The sequence below is a fragment of the Nomascus leucogenys genome, chromosome 14 (assembly GCF_006542625.1).
Source record: "Nomascus leucogenys isolate Asia chromosome 14, Asia_NLE_v1, whole genome shotgun sequence".
NCBI lineage: Eukaryota > Metazoa > Chordata > Mammalia > Primates > Hylobatidae > Nomascus > Nomascus leucogenys.
In genome coordinates, this window is record NC_044394.1 from 9,166,406 (window position 1) to 9,189,967 (window position 23,562).

Here is a 23,562-nt window from a genome sequence, read left to right on the forward strand (position 1 = left end):
ACTCCCTTATTCACAAAGAGGGTCCAGCCTGGCCCCTGAGCCCTCCTTTCATTCATTTCTGATGCCCCGTGGGTGACTGCATGGGGTGCACGCACGCGCACGTGCGCACACACACACACAAACACACACACACCAGCCTTCACTCCTTCACTGTAGCTGGCCAGGCCTGAGGAAGGCTCACGGGCTGATGGTTTTGCCTGCACCCTGACTTCTCTGAGGGTCACTGGCTGGCACCCAGCACACTATGAAGCACATTTTGGGGTGTCCACCATGTGCCAGATGGGGGGCCATGCTGCAATCCCATCGGGGTGGCGTTATCCCTCCCACGGCACGGATAAGGAAGCCGAGGCACAGAGAGGGATGGGGCACTTGTCAGAACCTGGGGCCACTCCCCTGCGCCTCCTTGGCCCCCTGGCCGGTTCTCTCCTTTGGCTGAGCCATCTGTGTCCAGGGGCAGGGTGGGGGCCGCAGCACCCCATCCCACCCGTCTCCACCGGTTGCTCTCCATCTCCAGTGGGCCGCCTCTTTGGCCCCCTGTTTAGATTCGGCATCTGGGTGGGAGCCAGGGGCTAAAAATACTCCTCATGTGTTTAGATGGTTCTTGGAAAATAAACTTCCCCATCTTGGCTCTTGGTTTGCACACTTGCTGGCCCTGCTTCCTGTGGCTCTGATCTGACAATGTGGGGGTGGGGGAGGAAGGTGGGGCGGAGGAGGGTCTACAGGGGGCCCAGAGTCACGGGGGAGGTGTGGATGTCTGCTCATGGTTCGTGCAGGCTGCCGTGTCTCAAAACTGCAGGGGGCACCTATACCGACACGGCCTTGTGAACGGTGTCCCCCACGTGGTGCAACCCCGAGGCTCTGAGCTTGTGTGTGTGTTGGGGTGGGAAGAGGCAAGGAAGCTGGTGGCTCCATGGGCACAGAGGCATGCTCCCTGCTCTGTTCATCCATCTGCAGAAGGGGCTACCCTTGGTCCCCCCATCTAATTGGGCCTGGCTGTCCCGGGCTCCTGCTGTCCCCGGTGACCTCAGAAGGAAGGCCAGGCCTCTCTGAGGTTGGGGAACTGTTCCTGCACCTCGCACTACACATGTCCTAGCCGCTCTGTTTGTTTATCTGAGAGGGGACAAAGGCATTCTTTCCCCCAGGGACGAAGGACGATGTCCAAGTCCCAGGGAGGGGCTTCCTTTGGAGAAGAGCTTCGGGACAGAAGAGTCAGTTCCTTCCGCAGAGCCCTCGGCTGGACACGTGGGAGGCTCCTCAGGTTGTTCCAAGTGTCAGCTGCGGCGAGGCCTGGAGGACAGGAAGAGGGCAGCGGAGCAGGACACAGGGAAGGGATGTGGGTGCATCCTGGAACAAGATTTAATCTTCCATCAAGATTTAGTCTTTCAGCCAGGCGCAGTGGCTCACACCTGTAATCCCAGCACTTTGGGAGGTCAAGGCGGGAGGATCACTTGAGCCCGGGAGTTTAAGATCAGCCTGAGTAACTTAGGGAGATCCTGTCTCTACGAGGGGAGAAAAAAAAAGCCAGATGTGGTGGCACGCCTGTGGTCCCAGTTACTTGAGAGGCTGAGGTGGGAGGATGGCTTAAGCCCAAGAGTGCAGGCACCATTGCACTCCAGCCTAGGCAGCAGAGAGAGACCCTGTCTCAAAAAAGAAAAAAAAAACAAAACTTAATCTTCCTTCCTCCCTCCCTCCCTCCCTCCCTCTTTCTTTCTTTCTTTCTTCTTTCTTTCTTTCTTTCTTTCTTCTTTCTTTCTTTCTTCTTTTTCTTTCTTCCTTCCTTCCTTCCATCCTTCCCTCCCTCCCTCTCTCTCTTTCTTTCTCTTTCTTTCTTTCTTTCTTTCCTTCTTTCCTTCTTTCCTTCTTTCCTTCTTCTCCTTTCCTTTCTTTTTCTTTCTTTTTATACAGTCTCACTCTGTTGCCCAGGCTGGAGTGCAGTGGCAGGTTTTCGGCTCACTGCAACCTCCGCCTCCTGAGTTCAAGTGATTCTCCTGCCTCAGCCTTTCAAGTAGCTGGGACTACAGGCGCATGCCACCATGCAGCTAATTTGTTTCATATTTTTAGTAGAGATGGGGTTTTGCCACGTTGGCCAAGCTGGTCTCGAACTCCTGACCTCGGGTGATCCACCTGCCTCGGCCTCCCAAAGTGCTGGTATTACAGGCATGAGCCACCATGCCTGGCCTTAATCTTTCAACAAACACTATTATTTCCTCTGTGCCAGGGACAGAGGATTTAGGGAGGAAAATCCTAGTCTGGGCTCTTCCTCCGAGACTCCCAGCTGCAGGGCAGGCAGACACAGCAGGCACAGGAGAACCAGGTCTACGACACAGAAGCCAAGAGAGGAATGCAGAAACATCCGGGCATGACCGGCCTGGGGTGGAATCCCCCTCCGCTGCTGACTCTCTAGGTGCCCTTGGTAGTTTAATTCATTTTTCTGAGTCTCAGTTTCCTCATCTATGAAATGGGGGTGATGACAGCATTTACCTCATGGGCTTGTTGTTAAGATGAAACACGATGCCGGGACAAGAGAAGATATTCAATAATTAATAATTATTATGGTGATTCTTTTTATTGGAGAGAGCAATGAAGGACGGGCAAGACCCACAGGTGGGGAGTAGGGAACACTGGGCGGAAGCTGGAATTATGCAGAGTGACGCATAATGAACTCTGATCTGTGGTGGGTGGCAGTTCTTTCCTATCCAAGGCAGAAACCTTAAGACCCTTCAAGGGGCCACCTCTCTGCCCAGACACTTAGGGACATCCCTCAGCACTCTGTCCCAACCGTACACAGAATAATTTACAGAGGAAGATCTCCCAGCCTGACCTTCACCTAGAATTGTCTAAGGTCACCCAGAGCATCAGAGGGAGAAAAGGGGGCCCTCTGAGCCCCAGGACTGCCCTGCGGTTGTTATGTCCTGCCTTGGGGGGTAGCAGGTGCAGAGTTCAGAGTCAGGCTGAGCCCACATCCCTGAAAGAAGGGGCTCTCGGCCAGGGCTCCTCCTGCTTTCTCACTGTGGGGATTGATCGGGTTGGGGACCAATTTCCCATTTCATTTTCCTCTAACCCTTCCTCTCCCACTTCCCCAGGAGCCACGGGATTACACACGTGTCCATCTCTCTGCTGCTGGCTCTGTCCCTGGCTCTGCCTCCCACAAGCCTATCCTGTGTAGAGTTGCTGCAGGCTCCCCCGGCACAGGAAGAGTGCCTGCCCCTGTCCCCACCCTTGCCTTCAGTTTTGTCTAGATGGGTTCACCTAGACAAAATACAGGCTGCCCAGTTACATCTGAATGTCAGAAAAATAACAAATCTTTTTTTTTTTTTTTTTTTAGTATATCCCTAAATTACACGGGACATACTTACACCAGAGCATTATTTGTTATTTACCTGAAATTTAAATTTAACTGGTTGTCTTGTACTTTTATTTACTAGGTCTGGTGACCCTACCTCCATCCCACTTATAAGAGGGAGACTGAAGCCAAGAGAGAAGGGTGGGCAAGAAAAAGAGACTGACAGCCCAGGCCTGCTGCCACTCCTTCCTCCTCCCGGCCACCTCCCTCCCTAATGGGCCACACCTTCCAGCAACTGATAACAGATTGATCAAGGGGTTTTCCCTCCTGTGTGATTCTGGTGTTGAGCTTCCTGTGGGCAGGGCAGCTGGGAGGGCATTGGAGGCCCATCTGCCTGTAGATTTCCTCCTGGTTGACTCAGCCTCCCAAGTAGCTGGGATTACAGGCGCCTACCACCATGCCGGGCTAACTTTCTGTATTTGTAGTAGAGACGGGGTTTCTTCATTTAGCCAGGCTGGTCTTGAACTCCTGAGCTCAGGCAATCCTCTCTCCTCTGTCTCCTAAAGTGCTAGGATTACAGCCATGAACCACCGTGCCCGTCTTGAATTTTTGACTGTGTGTCTTTAGGATAGATTTCTATAAGTGAAGTTTGTGGTTCAAAGGGTAAATGCCTATGTAAAATTGCTAGATGTTGCCACATTCCTCAAGAAACTAATCTCTATTGCATCTGGCAAAATTATTTGCTGTGCTTTATATAGCACTTAATCCTTAGAATAACAGTTGGAGATGAGTATGTCTATTTTCTTCGTTTTCAGATGAGGAAACGAAATACACAGGACATAAGGCTAACAAATAGAGCTGAGATTTGGCCGGGTGTGGTGGCTCATGCCTGTAATCCCAGCACTTTGGGAGGCCAAGGGGGGCAGATCACCTGAGGTCAGGAGTTGGAGACCAGCCTGGCTACATGGCGAAACCCTGTCTCTACTAAAAATACAAAAATTAGCCGGGCATGGTGGCATGTGCCTGTAATCCCAGCTACTCTGGAGGCTGAGGCAGGAGAATTGCTTAAACCTGGGAGGTGGAGGTTGCAGTGAACTGAGATCGTGCCAATGTACTCCAGCCTGGGTGACAAAGCAGGACTCCATCTCAAAAAACAAAAAGAAAACCCCCCAAAAAACAAATAGAGCTGAGATTTGAACCCAGAAAGTCTGATACTTGAGTCCGCCCACTTACAATTGCTACACTCTACTGCTTTTCTGAAGAAACTTGAGAGGTAAAGGAACTTGTCCCTTGCCAGCCAATGAATGACAAAATGGGGAATTGAACCCAGATCTGTAAACCTGGCAGTCCTTGCTGCTTCCCTTATACTGAGTGCTGCTGGCCTCAAAGTGTTTCTTGTTCTGTGTTTCTACATCCATGCTTACAGGGAAGTGTGGATGCAGAAATTGCCGGGCCAGTCAAGGAAGCTGGGACGCGTGCTGACCCTAGCCCTGGAGCGCTCTCCCCGGCTGCTCCCCGCAGTCTTGCTTCCTCTTGTGAAGTCTATGTGCCAGTCAAGATCCAGCCTGTGAGGCCTGACCTGATCTCTGCTCCCTGTCTGCTCCCCCAGCAAGAGTCCCTGAGGAAAAGAATGGGGGATCACGTCTTGGTCATCAGAGCATCGAAGTGCCCAGGCCGAGGTCGGCCACATAGAGGGAGGGCAGGTGGCAAACATTTGCAGCATGAGTGAATAAAAGGAAAACTGATAGCAAAGAATGGAACTACCAGGCACCACTCCAGGGCTGGGACTAAATATTTACCTTGCCCATTGGGCAAAGATAAGCCTGGTGTTCCAGGCTCTATTTATGCCAGCTTTTCTTCAGGGGCTGACACAGTCAACCTGGTATCATTACAGCTTGAACAGCAGTTTCCACATGTGGGGTCTGGGTGTGCAAGGTGCTTGATGCTCAGCTTCTGCCGTTCCCTAGCTCCCTGTGTCTTCCCCAGGGAATCCGCTTCCCAGTCCCTGAGCCCTGGGTGGCTTTGCCACCTCCATTCTGCTGCCTGGTCTGTCCCCGGTCTCCATGAGGCTATTGAATTGGGGTTCATTCTACTCTAGATGAAGCTGTGTATCCTCGTTTAGCCCCTGGGGTCAAGCCACATCAGGCGATGCTTGCAGCATGACAGGACAGACTTGCCTGGGTCTACTGCCTCAGTGGCCTCCTGCAAGACACCTCTCTTAAGGGAATAGTGTTGGGTATGACAAGCTGGGTCCAAGTGAAGCTTCAGAGATGTAGAGATGTAGGGGAGGAGGGACTCTGAGTTCAGTGTGGCAACCACTCAGCCTCTGGGACTCACACCAGGGGCATAAGGAGAATGGAAGCCGCACGTGGAAAAGGGAAGGGTAATTTCTTTTTATTTTTTGCGGGGGGAGGTGGGGAAGGGTGATTTCTTTTTTGGGGAGGAGGTGGGGAAGGGTGATTTTTTTGGGGAAGGGTGGGGAAGGGTGATTTCTTTTTTTGGGGAGGAGGTGGGGAAGGGTGATTTTTTTGGGGAGGAGGTGGGGAAGGGTGATTTTTTTGGGGAAGGGTGGGGAAGGGTGATTTCTTTTTTTTTTTTGGTGGGGAGGTGGGGAGGTGATTTTGTGGAAATACGAACAGCTCTGCTTTGGGAAAGGCCTTCGTGGAGTGTGGAGGGAGTGGTGAGCAACTCTGGCCCCTGGTGTCCAGCCTGGGAAGCAATGCCTAGAGGCAGTGGTCACGTTGGGCGAGGGGTGCCCAGAAGATCGGGCAGTACCGCTCAGAGGACACCACGTGGCAGCTGAAAGGACTAGTTTAAGAGCACATTTGAGATACCCTCTGGAGGCTGCCATCAGTACTTAGAGGGAGAGTGGGTCTTTGCAGGGGCATAAGGGAGAACCAATGAAACCTGAGTCATTACAGCGAGTGACCTTTCACTGAGCCTGAGGCTGCTATAACCAGGAAAACACAGCCAGCATGGAAGCAGACTCACAGCCAGGCGTGGTGACTTGTGCCTGTAATCCCAGCAGTTTGGGAGGCCAAGGTAGGCAGATCACCTGAAGTCAGGAGTTTGAGGCCAGCCTGGCCAACATGGTGAAACCCCATCTCTACTAAAAATATAAAAATTAGCTGGGCGTGGTGGTGCATGCCTGTAATTCCAGCTACTTGGGAGGCTGAGGCAGGAAAATCACTTGAACCTGGGAGGCGGAGGTTGCAGTGAGTTGAGATCACGCCACTGCACTCCAGCCTGGGCAACAGAGAGAGACTCCCTCTGTCTCAAAAAAAAAAAAAAAAGAAGAAGAAGAAGCAACAGCAGATTCGCAGATTCATGGAGACACTACTGCTTGGAATTTGGTGATGCTTCAGGGAGTGGGGCCGGAGCTGGCCTGTGCTCCAGACAGGCATAAACTATCAATGTAAACACAATTACACCTAAGCCTTTGCAGGCACGGTGCTGATGCTGCCCCCTCCCAAGGGGGTATCATCCGGGTGGGTACAGGCCCTGGAGGCTGACTTTTTTCTTTTTTAAGATGGAGTCTTGCTCTGTCGCCAGGCTGGAGTGCAGTGACGCAATCTCGGCTCACTGCAACCTCTGCCTCCCGGGTTCAAGTAATTCTCCTGCCTCAGCCTCCCAAGTAGCTGGGACTACAGGCATGCGCCACAATGCCCAGCTGATTTTTTTGTATTTTTAGTAGAGATGGGGTTTCACCATGTGAGCCAGGATGGTCTCAATTTCCTGACCTCATGATATGCCCGCCTCGGCCTCCCACAGTGCTGGGATTACAGGCGTGAGCCACCGCCCCCGGCCAATGCTGACATTTTTCAAGTCAGCTATGGAGTTTGAATTTTCCTTCAAATTTACACTGGCTATTTCCCCAGTTCAAATTAGGCCTGACTGGTTTCTCTTTCTCTTTCTTTTTTTCTGAATACATATCAGTTTTGGATTGAGGCCTAACATTTCCACTACCATCCAGAGGAGAGATGAGAAAACCAGAGTTGGGCTCTTAACCCCAGGGGAAAAAACAATGGGCTGCTCTGGAACGCTGCAGAGTCAGGGTTGAATGAATGCAGGGGCGGGGCAGGCAGCCGGGGAGTGTGCCGGCCGCGTGACGAGCCTGCCATGGTGTCCAGATGGACATGTGGTATTTGGTTTAAAGCCCACGCTACTGGGGCATAAACAGCTGGGGATAAATGATCAGACTCAATTGTTCTCTCCTTTCCCAGGAAAGGCCAGGAAGGAAAAGGCCCGAGTTTAAGGGAGAAGCCATTGTCCTCAGTGGATGAGGCATAGTCAGGTAGCCCGGTCTGGCAGGGGGCCAGTGGGGAGCACGAGATTCTCATGGCTGCTGTGGCTGGTGGCCGCCTTTACAACAATAGCATATTGGACCCCCGTCCTTCCCATCCCACCTCTGAAACAATCACATCCATGTTAAATCTCTGATAAGATACTATCAGATACTCCAAAGTCCAGTTTGGAACTACAGTCTTTGCTTGACTCAATCCAGAATCCTTTCTCTCTCCTTGGTCCCATCTCCCCATCTACTCCCCCGCCAATTCTCTCTATGCAGCTGCTAAGGTCCCTGGGCCATCAGAAGTGAATAGAACAAACCTAAGACATCACTCTCCATCAAGAGGCCTGCATGACTCTTTATTTGCATCATCTCCCAGGAACAAGAGGAGGAGCTGCTTTGAGGACACCCACTTCCTCTCCTTACGTAACAACACACTGCATTTGCACAAGTGTCCTTGGTTGTAAAGGGTTCCACACTCACTTTCTTATTCAGGGCTTATTACAAGCATCTAAGGTAGCTATGGTCATGGTCACCCTGATCCCTTGTCAAAGATGAGCCCATTGAGGCTCAGGGTGACTACCGTTGTGCCAGGAGTTGCTAAGTGGTGGATCACAGACTCCAGTTCAGGGGGAGGTAGGGTGGTAAAGAAGCAGCTGGATGAACCTGAGTTTGAATCCAGCTCAGAAATGTTCCATCTGTGTGACACCACAGGCAAGTGACTTAACCTCATTGTGCCTCAGCTTCCTCATCTAGAAAAAGGGGTGATGATGCATCCCTCATAGAGCTGTGGTGAGCATTTACAAATCATGAGTGAAACATGCATAGCATGGGGTTTGGCAGATAGAAGTCCAGTAAATGTCTAAGCCCATCTCCAGCGTTTCTTCTGGTTCCAAGCTCAGGACTATCCTTTAAGCTAAGTGGTAGATACTCAATGAACATGTTTTGGATGATTTAGCCCTCTCCTTTCCCCCATCCCTCCCCAAGTGAGAGGATATTTATTTGCAGCTCCGTGCTGCAGAGAGCTCTGCAAACAAGGATTGGCAGCGGTAACTTTCTCCAGCTGGCACAACAATGAAAGGCCACAGGCCCTGGGGCTGCTCCCTATGGATGTCCAGGGAACAGAGGCCAGGCAGCAGGCTGGCTGCTCCGGGCACTCCCTGTGGCTTCTTCACTCTAGCTGGCTACCCAGTATACTGCGTAGCAAAATGGCCTTTGAAAAGGCTCACCCTGTGGCCATGATTTCTAGCAGACCAAATGAGAGTGTTCTCCTGGGAGCACTGTCAACTCCTCTTGCTGGAGACAATTCTCTGGGAGCTCCTCAGGCCCTACTGGAGCACTGTGTGCTTGGCTTTCTGAATGCTTAGAGGTGACAGATGCTTTAGCGGACATCCAATCCACAGCGGTTGCCCAGGCAGCACTACACCCCCCACCCTCACTTCAACCCGAGTAACTCCACCCTCATCTGCTTTAGCTATGGGTCCTTCAGGTAAATGTGGCTGGAATGGCTGGAAGAAAGGGTCGGGTCTCAGTGTTGTTTCAAAATAAAAGCTGAAGACAACTGACCTAATTGCAACTTGCTTAATATTCACAGGGGGAACCGAGGCACTGACAAGGCAAGTGACCCCCAAGGTCATACAGTTCTGCCAAGTGCAGAGCAAACACTGAGGACTGGACTTCTGGTCTACTGCTTTCCATGGCATCAGCTAAGATGACTGCTCTGAATCTGGGGCTACGGCAGCCTCTAATGATGATCGTAGGCATCTCCTACTCCATTCTGGAGGCTCCCTGCTGATCCCTAATGTGGAAGTCCCCCTCTTCCTCCCCAACTTGTAATCCCAGTGGGCACTGGGGTTTAGCCATCAGCAGCAGAGGATCCTGCTACAGATAACTGAAGGGTGGTACTGAAAAAACCATCAGATCAGCAGAGAAGCCCTGTCCCCTTATCCTCAAGGTCCTTGGACAGCTCCTCCAACCAGGCACATTTTTCCTTCCTGGGCTGCACTCAGCTGTGACTGGGCTCCTCTCTCTGGCATGCCTCCTCCCTGTCCAGAGCTCTTCTAGGTTTTCCCCCTTCTGCCTCCTTTTTTCTTCCTCCTCCACTTCCTTCAGTCTTCTTGGGGCATTTCAAGCCTAGTACCCATCTGTGAGTTCCTCTTGGGCTTGTGGTAAGGTCTAAAGTTTGTTATCAAGAGAAATTCCAGCCAAAGCGGATTGTGAATATGAAAAAGAGAGAAATTACAGCAAACGGAACTTATGTTTATAATAAAATGGTCTAAAATAGATATCTATGTGCCAGGTGTGGTGGCTCGCACCTGTATTCCCAGCACTTTGGGAGGCTGAGGCGGGTGGATCACCTGAGGTCAGGAGTTTGAGACCAGCCTGGCCAACATGGTGAAAACCTGTCTCTACTGAAAATACAAAAATTAGCCAGGTGTGGTGGCGTGCGGCTGTAATCCCAACTATTTGGCAGGCTGAGGCAGGAGAATCACTTGAATCTGGGAGGTGGAGGTTTCAGTGAGCCGAGATAGTGCCACTTCACTCCAGCCTGGGCGACAAGAGTGAAACTCCGTCTCAAAAAAAAACTAAAATAGGCCAGGCGCAGTGGCTCACGCCTGTAATCCCAGCACTTTGGGAGGCCGAGGTGGGTGGATCACCTGAGGCTGGAAGTTCAAGACGAGCCTGACCAACACGGAGAAACCCCATCTCTACTAAAAATACAAAATTAGCTGGGCGTGGTGGGTCATGCCTGTAATCCCAGCTACTCAGGAGGCCAAGGCAAGAGAATTGCTTGAACCTGAGAGGCGGAGGTTGTAGTGAGCTGGGATTGCTCCATTGCACTCCAGCCTGGGCAACAAGAGCGAAACTCCATCTCAAAAAAAAAAAAAAAAAAAAAAACCTAAAATAAATAAATACATAAATAAAATGGATATGCATTTATGCAAACCATAGAAAAATGTTTGGCAACCATCCCAAGATACCTGACAATGTGAAAGACTTTTATTACAACTGGCCTGACCTTCAAAGGCCTTCACAGCTCCTGCCTTCCTGTTATCGCCTACTATGTTCCTCGTGCACTTTCCACTCAGCACAAACAGGCTGCACTGCCTCCGAGACGCATCACTTGAATCCTGCCTCTGCTCTTTGTCCATCTGAAGCACCCTCTCCACATTTCTGACCCTGTAATCCTAATCTCACTTCATGAGGCAGTTCGCTTCCCTTTTGCATTTCCCTGGGGTACACTGTCAATAGCCTAGTGTCTGATGTCATCAGTCAGCACTTCATCAGAGGCAATTATGTCTACAGAGCTTTTGGCTAATTACTGTCACTCCTCCTTACATGTGTGCATATGCATATCATCTTTCCCTAATGAGACTGGAAATAATGATTCATTCCCTGGAGCAGTGGTTTCCATAAATGACCAACCCACAGACCAGTGCAAACTGGCTGCGAAAGAGCTTCCTCTGAGGAACTTACTAGAATGCAGATTCTTGGACTGCATGGGAGAGGAGGATCTCATAAATCTGGGCGTAACAGGCACAGAACATTAGGTGTAATATGGGCGGGACTCTGGACTCAGCATATCCAACAAGCTGCTGGCTGATTCCGATGATGCCGACAAATTGCCAGGTTGGGAACTGCTGCCCCCAGAGAACCTAGCAGAGAGCTCTGTACGTGGTAGGTGCTCACTCCCCTATTGTTTGGGTGTATGCCTCCTGATAATGAACTTGATCATAACATTATTGTTATATCATGCCTGTATTGTTTCCTTAAGTGAGGGAAGAATGCTTTTGAGTACCTAATAGGTGGCAAGCTCTGTGCCGACTTACATACATGATCTATTCCTTTTAATAACCTTTGGAAATAAAGTGGTATTTTCACTGGCTATTAAAAATCTGAAAACTTTCGTTTACAGCTGTTGCAACAGCAGAACTAGAATTTGACCTCCGACATAATGGGCTCAAAGTCTATGACCTTTCTGCTCACCAGAGGGCATGAACTGCTGGTTTGTACCTGGCTTTTAGATACCTTCTTTCGGCAGCACAATGTTCAAAGTTTAAAAAATTTACCAACACTTCTAAACTGGATACTTTGTTTTAATATCTGGGTTTCTGGCTTCTCTTCATGGGAAAAAAAAAAAAAGGTTTGGTGAACACTGGGGCCCACATGCCTGCAGGACAACAGTCACATGGAGCCTTTAGATGGGCATGTGCCTAGAACACACTGTAGTCCCCATCACTCTCCATTCTCTTACATTCTATTCCCAACTAGGTTCTTACAGGCCTGGATTTGTGACTGCTGCACACTTGCCTACTCTCTTGCTTCCCACTGGTCAGGAAGTCTGGCAAACTTAAAAGGCCTCTTTTTGTTGCTCTCTCCTGTATGAATCTCTGATCATAGAGGTGTGTGCATTTCTGACTTTGTGATTTCAATACTAAGGAAGCTGTTGGTACATTATCAAGAGAAACTGGGATCGCCACTCCCCAACTTACACATTCTGGTGTGTCCCACTAAAACTCTATATTCAGCCTCCAGACTAGCTGGGAAAAATGTGGCAAATCATCTACTTGCTCCAATTCCATGGTGTTTAGAAGTAAGAAGTCACTGTGAGCAACGCCACCAAGTGGTGGAGGGACTCCATGCAGAATCGCCACCTTCAGCCAGAGAGGCTGGGAGGCCGAAGACCTCTCTCAACGCACAGGGCCATTCAGAAACTAGAAACAAAATGCTTGCCCATCTCCCTAGGCCAGTCCTTCCGAGGCTTTTTGAGACAAGGTCTCACTGTCACCCAGGCTGGAGTGCAGTGGCATAATCAAGGCAACCTCAACCTTCTGGGTTCAAGTGATCCTCCCGAGTAGCTGGGATGACTACAGGCACGGGCCACCACACCCAGCTGATTTTTTTTTTTTTTTTTTTTTTTTTTTTTTTTTTAGTAGAAATGAGGTCTCGCCATATTGCTCAGACTGGTCTTGAATCAGCCCATTTTTAGCTTTTTAAAAGACAGCCTTGGCCAGCCATGGCAGCTCACACTTGTAATCCCTGCACTTTGGGAAGCTGAGGTGGGCAGATAGCTTGAGCTGAGGAGTTCGACACCAGCCTGGGCAACATGGTGAAACCCCATCCCTACAAAAAATACAAAAATTAGCTGGGTGTGGTGGCACACATCTGTGGTCCCAGCTACTGGGGAGGCTGAGGTGGGAAGATTGCTTGAGCCTGGGAGGTCGAGGCTGCAGTGACCTGTGATTACCTCACTGCATTCCAGCCTGGGCAACAGAGACCCTGTCTCTATTTAAAAAAAAAAAAAAAGCGTGAACCCGAGAGGTGGAGTTTGCAGTGAGCCGAGATCGTGCCACTGCACTCCAGCCTGGGCGACAGAGCGAGACTCCATCTCAAAAAAAAAAAAAAAAAGGAAACCTAAAAACAGACTGGCACTTAAAAAAGAGTTGTGCTTCATTTTTTGACTTTCTGTATTAATTTTGTTTGTTCCTTTCCTTAAACAAGCTGCCACTGCTGCTGATTCAACATGTTTCATTTTATACTTTTTTTTTTTTGAGACGGAGTTTCGCTCGTTTCCCAGGCTGGAGTGCAATGGCGTGATCTCGGCTCACTGCAACCTCTGCCTCCCGGGTTCAAGCAATTCTCCTGCCTCAGCCTCCCAAGTAGCTGGGATTACAGACATGCACCACCATGCCCGGCTAATTTTGTATTTTTAGTAGAGATGGGGTTTCTCCATGTTGGTCAGGCTGGTCTTGAACTCTCAACCTTAGGTGATCCGCCTGCCTTGGCCTTCCAAACTGCTGGGATTACAGGCATGAGCCACTGGGCCTGGCCCATTTTATACATTTTTAATGTGTATTCTTGTTTTTGGAAAATGTGAACAGAGGACTATTAAACTCTTTTAGCATCAGAATAGCAAGGAGTTAAAAAAGCAAACAACAAAACAAACAAAAAAAACCCTCTTTGTAAAATAGGATTGAATATCGTTGGATTGAGCACTTACCAAGCAACTGTGCCAGGCATTTGTGTCCTTCATTTAATTCTTACAAGCCTGAGTGTTAGGTATTTTAATTTTATAGGTGAACAAACAGAAGCTGAGGGTGAAGGACCTACAGCTGTCACCTTCATCTCTTCTCAACACTGCCAACTGTCTCTTGGATCTCCCAGACGGACAACTAGGGACATCTCTGGTTTCTTGGTGCCCCCTAGAAACCTAGGGTCATTTCAAGGCATTATGCAAATGAGCTTTCCTTCTCTTCACCTCATCTCCTGATCTGCACAAAAATGACTGTAGGACCCACTGTAGGTACCAATGTAGGCACCAATCCTCAGTTTACCACCTGCTCTCTACTTGCTTCCCTGCCATAACTTTCTAAAAGGGATGTGAGCCATGTTTAAAGTCACCTGGTCACTGGAGGGATCTTGTTCTACCCTCTACATCAGTGGTTGTCAACCTTTTTGGCACCAGGGACTGGTGTTGTGGAAGATAATTTTTCCACGGACTGGGGGGATGGGGGGAATAGTTTCAGGATAAAACTGCTCCACCTCAAATCATCAGGCATTAGATTCTCATAAGGAGCACACAACCTAGATTGCTAGCATGCACTGTTCACAACAGGGTTCGTTCTCCTATGAGAATGGCATGCCGCTGCTGATCTAGCAGGAGGCAGAGCTCAGGTGGTAATGGGAGCAAGGGGGAGCGGCTCTAAATACAGCTCGCCACTCACCTCCTGCTGTGTAGCCCAGTTCCTAACAGGCCATGGATGGTACTGGTCTGTAGCCCAGGAGTTGGGGAATCCTGCGCTAGAGTTTCCAGCCTCAGAGATGAAGCATCCCCTCTGTAAGTCAGAAAGAAATTATTCAAGTAAGAGAATTAAAACAGGATCACAGAGAGGGAGGCTGAAGAATTTGACTTCCTGTGTTTACTTGTATGAGGAAAAACAGCACATAGAGGCATCCACAGTATTTAATTTGTTTGGATAATAGTTACAGATAAACAGGTACACCCCATATACAATTACCAATACTTTTTATACAGTTCATATTTCAGTACATCAACACTTTTATTTACACTCTATTTATGTACATTAACATCTTTCTAAAGTCAGTGCATTGTCAACAAGTTTTATACAGTAATTTACAAGGTGAATGTAGTTAACAGTTAATTTAATAAATTTTCTGCTAGTTCATGAATTAAAAAAATTAATTACAACCAGTATAACAAACACAGATCAAACAACATTAGTAGATTGTGCTACCTGCTTAAATAAAACATCTGTAAAGAAATTATTTAAAATCTTCCACTTTTTAATGGGAATGGACAGATTTTATATACTGAAAATCTTGAAACTATAAAGTATGCATTTTGTCTGACTTTATTACATTAGACAATTTAGGCCACTCCTACCTACCTGCAATTATATTTTTTCTGAAAAGGATTTCAATTTAGGTAGCCATTTAAGATAACCTTTCCAAATGCTCTGAGAACTAGATATTAATAGTTACTGGCCTCAGATATCAGAACACAAATGCTTAGTTACATTGGTAATTACTACCTATGAGGAAGAAAGGGTAGTGGAATCTGACAATGAGAATCAACTTGCAGGGTCTAAATGAATAAAGAAAGACTAAAAATAAGGTGAAACATTTCCTTCAAGTATATATTAAAAAACTACACAAAAAAAGCTACCTGAAATAAATAATATTTATACTTTGTTCCAGTCTTGATTAGAGAAAAAAATGAAGTAAGCAAACAAACATAATTTTCAACGACTACTGTAAAATTAAAAAAAAAAGACAAATATCAAAATAAAAAAATTAGTGGACATGCAAACAAAGCAAAACTAAAGTTGACTTCCTAAAACCACCAATTTCATTAAATACACTTATGAACTCCTAATGTCTGGGATGTGTTTTGTTTGTAATTTATAGCCCTTAGAGCCATCAAATACACACAAGCAAGTTCATTTGCATGTGTTCTCTCTTTTTTAAAGTGCAAGACAAACACGGAAAAGAACAACCACTAATTGTGAAACGTGATCTAGCTCCAATGCCGCTTTCCTTCCCAGAAGCTCTTGTTGCAACAGGTGCATGTGAAGATGGTGCAAATATTGGCAACTGCTCCCCTTCCCTCAGCATGGGTGGGGCCGGGGGTGCAGAATACATTTCTGAGGATACTTGAAGTATCCTAAATGTAAGATGCCTCCACTGGGAGGGCCATGGTAGCTGGATTTCCCAGGATGCTTTTTCTTTCTACTGGGTCTCCCACAAGGCTCTGGGTGGAAGGCACATAGCTCTTAAGAGAGCCTCCCTTTCAGACTGACCACTATATGCCCCTGCCACCAATGACTGGTTGTGTCTCAAACATAAACACAACGGCAAAAACAAAAAGCAAGAAAGACAAAGAAAGGGTATGGAAACAGTTTAAAAAATAAATGGGAAAATCCTCGTCCATGCCGTAAGAATCGTTTGCGCACCTGCATGGTCTTGCTTTCTCCATCTTGTCAATGTAATGGAATAAAACTTCAGGAAAAAGGAGGTAGCATATCATGTCATCCCTAGACAACATTATAATTTTTTGTTTTTTACTTTGACTCCAAGGAAATCTTTAATATTTGTTATGATTATTGGTAAACTCTATACTCACTACATATTTGTTCATATCTGACAAGCACAATTGAATTCTTATTTGGTCCCAGGTGGCTGGTGCCAAACCTTTTGTTTACAGGCTAATGGTGGGATCTGCCTGAAGGTTCTTTATTGGAGAGCTTGTATGAGACTTCAAAATAAAATGATTACTACGCTTAAAGTTAACTATTTTAATTAGAATTTTTATTTTGTGCTTCAGGGTCACAGGATAAAATAACTACATTTAGCTTGCCTTTCAGTGACACTTTTGCCAAATGTCAGCTACCAGGAGTCATCTCCCTCACCACCAAGCTGTCTAGCAGCCAGAGTGGTGGCTTTACTGTAACACACAGTACTTTTTGTAATCAGACTCAAAGTCTTCATCCATACTGCTTGTGTCTGCCATCTTTTTGCCATCAGTCTTTGGCAGAAATTGTGCATAGTCTATCCCCTGCTGCTCATAGAAAAGAATGTAGGCAGAGTCGGTGTCAATTTCATCAGGGTGAAGTTCCTGAAAGGGCAAGAAAAACCGTTAACAAAAAGCCATCACTACTATGGCTCTAAATCCTTGCCAGGAAAGGGAAGACCAACCCTCTGTAATTACTAAACCTGATTGCTTCCAATAAGCTCACTAGTTTGGCTGTCTCACACCTGCCCCTTTAAAATGAGCCCCATTATTTCCAATGTTTGCTCTGGGGAAAATATTTTGACCATAGACAAGTCAAAAAAGAATGACCTAAAACCCCATCAAATTCTGTTTATTTATTTTTTTGAGATGGAGTCTTGCTGTGTCACCAGGCTGGTGTGCACTGGCGCGACCCCAGCTCACTGCAACCTCTGCCTCCTGGGTTCAAGCGATTCTCCTGCCTCAGCCTCCTGAGTAGCTGGGACTACAGGCGCGTGCCACCACGCCTGGCTAATTTTTTTGTATTTTTAGTAGAGACGGGGTTTCACCATATTAGCCAGGATGGTCTCGATCTCCTGAGACCTCATGATCCGCCCTCCTTGGCCTCCCCAAGTGCTGGGATTACAGGCGTGAGCCACCGCGCTTGGCCCAACCCCATCAAATTCTAACAGTCTAGAAGATAGGATCTTTTTGCATTAACTAACTCCTGTTTTTTTTTTATTTTTTTGAGACAGAGTCTTGCCCTGTTGCCCAGGCTGGAGTGCAGTGACACAGTCTTGGCTCACTGCAACCTCCACCTCCCAGGTTTAAGCCATTCTCCTGCCTCAGCCTCCCAAGTAGCTGGGATTACAGGCATGTGCCAACACGCCCAACTAATTTTTGTATTTTTAGTAGAGATGGGGTTTCACCATGTTGGCCAGTCTGGTCTCGAACTCCTGACATCAAGTGATCCACCTCCTAAGCCTGCCTCAGCCTCCCAAGGTGCTAGGATTACAGGCATGAGCTACTGCACCTGGTCGACTAACTCTTTATTTTTCCTCACTACTCATGTTTTCATTCCCTACTCTGCATATCACTTTTGTTCCTTTAATACTTACAGAATCTATATATTGATTCTAACAGAAATATCTATTTCCTATTCAGGAGATAGTCCGTTATTTCAACAAATGTTCCCCAGTTCTGTTGATATTCTGTTTCTAACTTTCATTCAAAGATTGAGAATGTTTACCTTACAGCTGCTGTCATTGTAACAGTACCACTTGCAGTTTGGGTTTTTGGCATAAGTGACGTAATGGCCCCCACCCAGAATTCCTGAATGGCACTGTAAGAGATAAGAGAGTGGAGGTATGTTAGCAGTTAACTGTACTATGGTCAGGGTATAGCACTAGGATCTGAGCAGAAGAACACTGATCATGTAAATGATCAGTAGGTGAAAAATATTTTAGAACCCTCTAACTTTTTCTAAAACCAAAATAAGCAAAAAGCAAAATACAAAAGTCATAAGCTCCAAGTCTTGTGTGGATAAACAATCATTTTATAATTGTAATTACTAGTATTATTATTATTATTATTATTTTGAGACAGGGACTTGCTCTATCACCCAGGCTGGGGTGCAGTCGAGTGATCACAGCTCTCTAAAGACTTGACCTCCTGGGCTCAGGTGATCCTTCTGCATCAGCCTTCCAAGTAGCTGGGACCACAGGCACATGCCACCATACCTCACTCCATTTTAAAATTATTTGTAGAGATGGGGCCCAGGCTGGTCTCAAACTCCTGGGCTCAAGCGATCTTCCTGCCTCAGCCTTCTAAAGTGCTGGGATTACAGGTGTGAGCCACGATAGGCCATGATTTCTATGTTAACTTTGTCTATCACTAAGCTCAATGCTAGGAAATAAGCAGGACCTGAAAAAAATACTTGCTGATGAATACGTGAAGACAAGTGAACAAAACACAGACCACTCTCTGAAAACCGTACAATAAACCACTTACCGAAATTGCATATAGATTATAAATAGGCTTAATACGAGTGTCTTCTCTTTGGTCATCAGTGCTGTCTTCTTCACTGTGGTTTCCAAGCTGACCATTGCTGTAGCCATTGCCACATGCTTCATGCTCATAAAGGAATCCATTGGCCAAAGCTACCTCGTGGTCCTGAGGAGTGACCAGCTCTGGTTGGCTGCCCCCCAGCATATGCCCTCGACTCAAGGCGTCAGCCAGCTCACAGATCTGCCCGGCCCCATTCTCTTTGCTGGCATCCAAGTTCTCCTTACTACTCGACAGTTTATTTTTGCTGCCAATCTGGGGCAGCCGGAGCCTCCCTTTGCTCCTCCCCAAAGTCCGTGGGCTGCTATTAGGGCTGCTGTTTTTGCTGGAGGGACAGCTAGTTCCACTTTTTCTTGATGAAGAAGGAGAACCTGTGAACAGGACAGAAGAAAAGATTCACAAATCCAAATGCCACAAAGTAAGCCAGCCCCAAATGCTAACTCTGAGGTTAGCTTTACAACTGTATACACAAAGGTAAAGACGGGAGTCATGACTGGCTACTCTTTGGTTCCTATTATGTAGCCAGTAAGTTACATTTTTGTCTTCTTCAATGCCAAGTCCCTATAAACAACAATGTCCTGAAAATGTAAAGTACATTATAGAGACTCAGAAAATAGCAGAAAGATGATTTATGTCAGATTCAGTTGAAAAAAAATCTAATTATTAGAGTAAGGAGTTTTCCAAATACATATTCCTCTCCTTTGTAAAATTAGACAAAAAATGTGACCACCATTTACTGAGTACTTCCTATTGTTAGGCATGGTACTGGGAATTTCTTGCTGTCCATTGTTACCTCTATGTCTCACAAAAATCCTGTACGGCTTTAAACTTTTTGGTTATAGCCTCTTACCCATACCCCCTTTTATACCTTTAAAAATTATTGAGAACCTTTAGAACTTTTATGTGAATTTTATCTATCAATATTTCCCATATTAGAAATTAAAACTGAGGAATGAAAAAGTACATTAGCACAGAACTTCACTGTCAAAGTGACGATATTATTCAATGTCATGTTGTCTCTCACACCATTGTACATTTGTGAGAGAATAAAAATGAAAAGGCACATATTGTCTTAGTATTTTTATGAAAATGTTTTGGGCCAGGCACAGTGGCTCACACCTGTAATCCCAGCACTTTAGGAGGTGAAGCAGGAGATTCACTTGGGCACAGGAGTTCGAGCCCAGCCTGGGAAACATGGTGAAGTACCATCTCTACGAAAAATACAAAAATTAGCCAGGTGCAGTGGTGCGTGCCTGTAGTCCCAGCTACTCAGGAGGCTGAGGTGGGAGGACTGATTGACCCCAGGAGGTCGAGGCTGCAGTGAGCTGTGATCTGTGTTGCACCACTGCACTCCAGCCTGGGTGACAGACTGAGACCCTGTCACAAAAAAATAAAAAATAAATTTAAAAAAAAAAGAGTTTTGATCCTCTAGACCCCCTGAAAGATGGGGAACCTCAGAACTTTTGCTATAAGGGGACAAGACAGCAGCTACCATTCCTGTTTACTGTATATCAGGCACTGTGTGAAGTGCTTTACTGTCCATGCGTCACTCTCAACTCTGTAAACCTGGCATTATCTCCATTTTACAGATGAGAAAATAGATTCAGGGAGGCTGAATCTCTTGCTAAAACTTACATAGCTCAAATACAGATAGGTCGGATTCCAGATAAGTTCCTTCCACCCAACCAACCTAATGTTCCAGAACAGAAGACAGAGAAACATATGTAGCCTACAGGAGTCCCAAGAAAGCACCTGCATAAGGCCCCCAGGCCTCACCTTTCGGGCTGCTGATGATGTTAGCGCTGAGTGAGGATGGGCTTTTGCTCAGGAGCACGTCCTCTTCCCCAGCCGAACTCTGCGCATCCACTTTCCTCACCTCCCTTGCCAGAATCCTGGGCTCAGAGAGCTCATCCCCCTGGGGTGTGAGTGGTTTACGCTGGCAGAGAGCCGGGTCTCTTGGTACCAAAAAAGCACTCGGATCAAAGCTTTCCCGAGGGAATTTGACAATTTTCTGTGATTTTATCCACCGACCATTTACAAATTGAAATCGCTTAAGGTGAATAATCTGGAGAAGTAAAGGTAGAAAACATCTGCATTAAAGGGTTCTGAAGATACAAAATTTACACGGAAAAAACAAGTCAAATACATGTGAATGTTTGGGAATATATAACAGAACATTTACTCTTCATTATTTTTTAAAGACTTCAAAAATATGGTTTCATAAAGGCCTCTACACAGGCCCCAGTGCACTGGTGTGCTTGTGCACACACACTCAACTCAGCAGTGTGGCACAGCCACGGGACTGCGCAGTGGGTATTGCCTCCAGGCTCAGTTGCTCTTCCAGAGTCCACAAAGGGTTAGCCTAAGCTTCCACTCTCCACAGAGCCAGAAGTTCACCCTCTCCTGAAGTTCAAATCCATCATGTTGTACCCCTTGTGGCAGTTCCCACATCACACTGAATTGCAATTACTGGTCTGCGTGACTGCTCTGCTTGTTTTATGTGATGATCATATGAAAATATATACTTGTTAAAATTCATCAAACTGGATATTAAAAATCTATGCTTTCAATTGTATGCTAATTATACCTCAATTTTTTTTAAAAGGTCTCCCCCTCGGCTGGGCGCGGTGGCTCACGCCTATAATCCCCACACTTTGGGAGGCCAAGGTGGGTGGATCATGAGGTCAGGAGATCGAGACCATCCTGGCTAACACAGTGAAACCTCATCTCTACTAAAAATAAATAAATAAATTAAAAACACACAAAAAATAAATAAATTAAAAACACACAAAAAATTAGCCAGCCGTGGTGGTGGGCGCCTATAGTCCCAGCTACTCAGGAAGCTGAGGCAGGAGAATGGCGTGAACCCAGGAGGTGAGGCTTGTAGTGAACTGAGATTGCGCCACTGCACTCCAGCCTGGGCAACAGAGTGAGACTCCGTCTCAAAAAAAAAAAAAAAAGTCTCCCCCTCCTCCCCACCCACCTTGTCTCCAAGCCTGCCCCTTCCCTCTAGTTCCTATCTGTGGAGCTAGCTAACAACCAATGTTATTAATTTCTTGTGCATCATTCCCTGGGAAGCTGTTCTGGTCTAAGAAAAACCTACATTCAGCTTCACAGAGTAGTATGACAGAGACATGAATAGAATAAGAAAATATGGCTGGGCATGGTGGCTCACACCTGTAATTCCAGCACTTTGGGAGGCCAAGGTGGGCGGATCACCTGAGGTCAGGAATTCAAGACTAGCCTGGCCAATATGGTGAAACCCCGTATCTACTAAAAGTACAAAACTTAGCCGGGTGGTAGTGGTGCGTGCCTGTAATCTCAGCTACTCAGGAGACTGAGGCAAGAGAATCACTTGAGCCCGAGAGGTGGAGGTTGCGGTGAGCTGAGATTACACCACTGCACTACAGCCTGGGTGACACAGTGAGACCCTGTCTCCAAAAAAAAAAAAAAAAAAAAGAAAATACATATAAATATCTGATTAAAATATGCCAGTACCTTACAGTTAACACTGATCTTAATGAATAGGAAGATTTGTCACTTCAAACTCTCCTGACAAACAACAGGACAGTCTCCTAATTCATGAAGGGAGAAGGCAGAAGTAAATTAAATCTAAAAGAACACACAGGCCCTAGTGCACTGGTGTGCTTGTGCACACACACTCAACCCAACAGTGTGCCATGGCCACATGACTATGTGCAGTGGGTGTTGGGGGCTCCGGGCTCAGTTGCTCTTCTAGAGTCCACAAAGCCTAAGCTTCCTCTCTCCACAGAGCCAGAAGTTCACCCTCTCCTGAAGTTCAAATTCACCATGTTGTACCCCTTGTGGCAGTTCTCACATTGCACTGAATTGCAGTTACTGGTCTACATGATTGCTCTCTTCTTCTAGATTATAAGCTCTTTAGGAAAAGGAACTACCAAATATTTGTAGAAAGATTCATCTTTGTATTCAACATAAAAACCTTGTACAGAAAGTGTTTTAAACACTGCTGCAGTAAAGGTCTTATTCTCAAAAGTAACAAAACCTCCTGTTTGTTCATGTCTTCTTTCTTTTATGCTAGATTCCTGCTCTCTCAGAGGCAGGACTGTAACATACCAGGATGGGTGGAAGCCTCCAGAGATCCAGCTTCTTTGTTGCTAAGCAGTGGGTCTTACACTTGGAACAGTAGTACATCTCATTTTCCCCTAGCTCTTCCTCACTGGTGAAAGCACGGAGACAGCTGTCCAGGTTGATGGGCTCAGCTTGCGCTCTCCGACTCTGCTCCACACTCTCATGCTCATCCACAACCTGCAGGTAGAGGGAACAGGAGGAAAGGGGTGTGTGGGAAGGCATTTAAAGTGGTGATCCAGGTATGCATCAACCTCTCGGTCACTCACCCTTATTTTACTCTATATAAGGAAAAAGAAAATACAACTGGCTGGGTATGGTGGCTCATGCCTGTAATCCCAGCGCTTTAGGAGGCCGAGGTGGGGTAATTGCTTGAGTCCAGGAGTTCGAAACCAGCCTGGTCAACAGAGTGAGACTCTGTCTTTGTAAAAGAAAAATCTAAAAATTAGCTGGGCATTGTGGCACATGTCTGTAGTCCCAGCTACTCAGGAGGATTGCTTGAGCCTGGGAGGTAGAGGTTGCAGTGAGCTGTGATTACACCACTGCACTCCAGCCCGGATGACAGAGAGAGACTGTGTCTCAAAAAAAAAGGGAAAAGAAAACACAACCCAAACTAGAGTCTGAGCAAATACAGCACCTATACATTTATTCACAAATGTTACATCAGTAACATTCTGGATAAAATTTCTATTTATATGACCATAGCTTTTCTTGAAAAATTTTTGAATGCTTCAAAATGATAAAAACAAAATAATTGCATTATTTAACAACTTTGGAATCCTATAAGGGATTACATGTGAGCTGGCCCTC

At 46.7% G+C, this 23,562-nt stretch overlaps 1 protein-coding gene and 1 pseudogene across 2 annotated transcripts in view; one reads left to right on the forward strand and one right to left on the reverse strand.

The window, feature by feature from the left end:
• The first annotated feature begins 1,154 nt into the window (after positions 1–1,154).
• LOC101178499 lies at positions 1,155–11,122 on the forward strand (annotated as a pseudogene).
• A 3,359-nt stretch (positions 11,123–14,481) lies between these two features.
• USP32 (ubiquitin specific peptidase 32) overlaps positions 14,482–23,562 on the reverse strand; it is a 205,409-nt gene continuing 196,328 nt past the window's right edge. The window contains exons 30-34 of one of the 2 annotated variants that reach the window (XM_030828141.1): positions 22,741–22,932; positions 20,422–20,710; positions 18,592–19,016; positions 17,831–17,923; positions 14,482–16,707 (exon numbers count right to left, since the gene is read on the reverse strand). In XM_030828141.1, coding sequence (XP_030684001.1) covers positions 16,534–16,707; positions 17,831–17,923; positions 18,592–19,016; positions 20,422–20,710; positions 22,741–22,932 — 1,173 coding nt within the window. In that variant the 3' untranslated portion in view covers positions 14,482–16,533. The remainder of the gene's footprint in view (positions 16,708–17,830; positions 17,924–18,591; positions 19,017–20,421; positions 20,711–22,740; positions 22,933–23,562) is intronic. The other variant, XM_030828142.1, reaches the window with a different exon arrangement.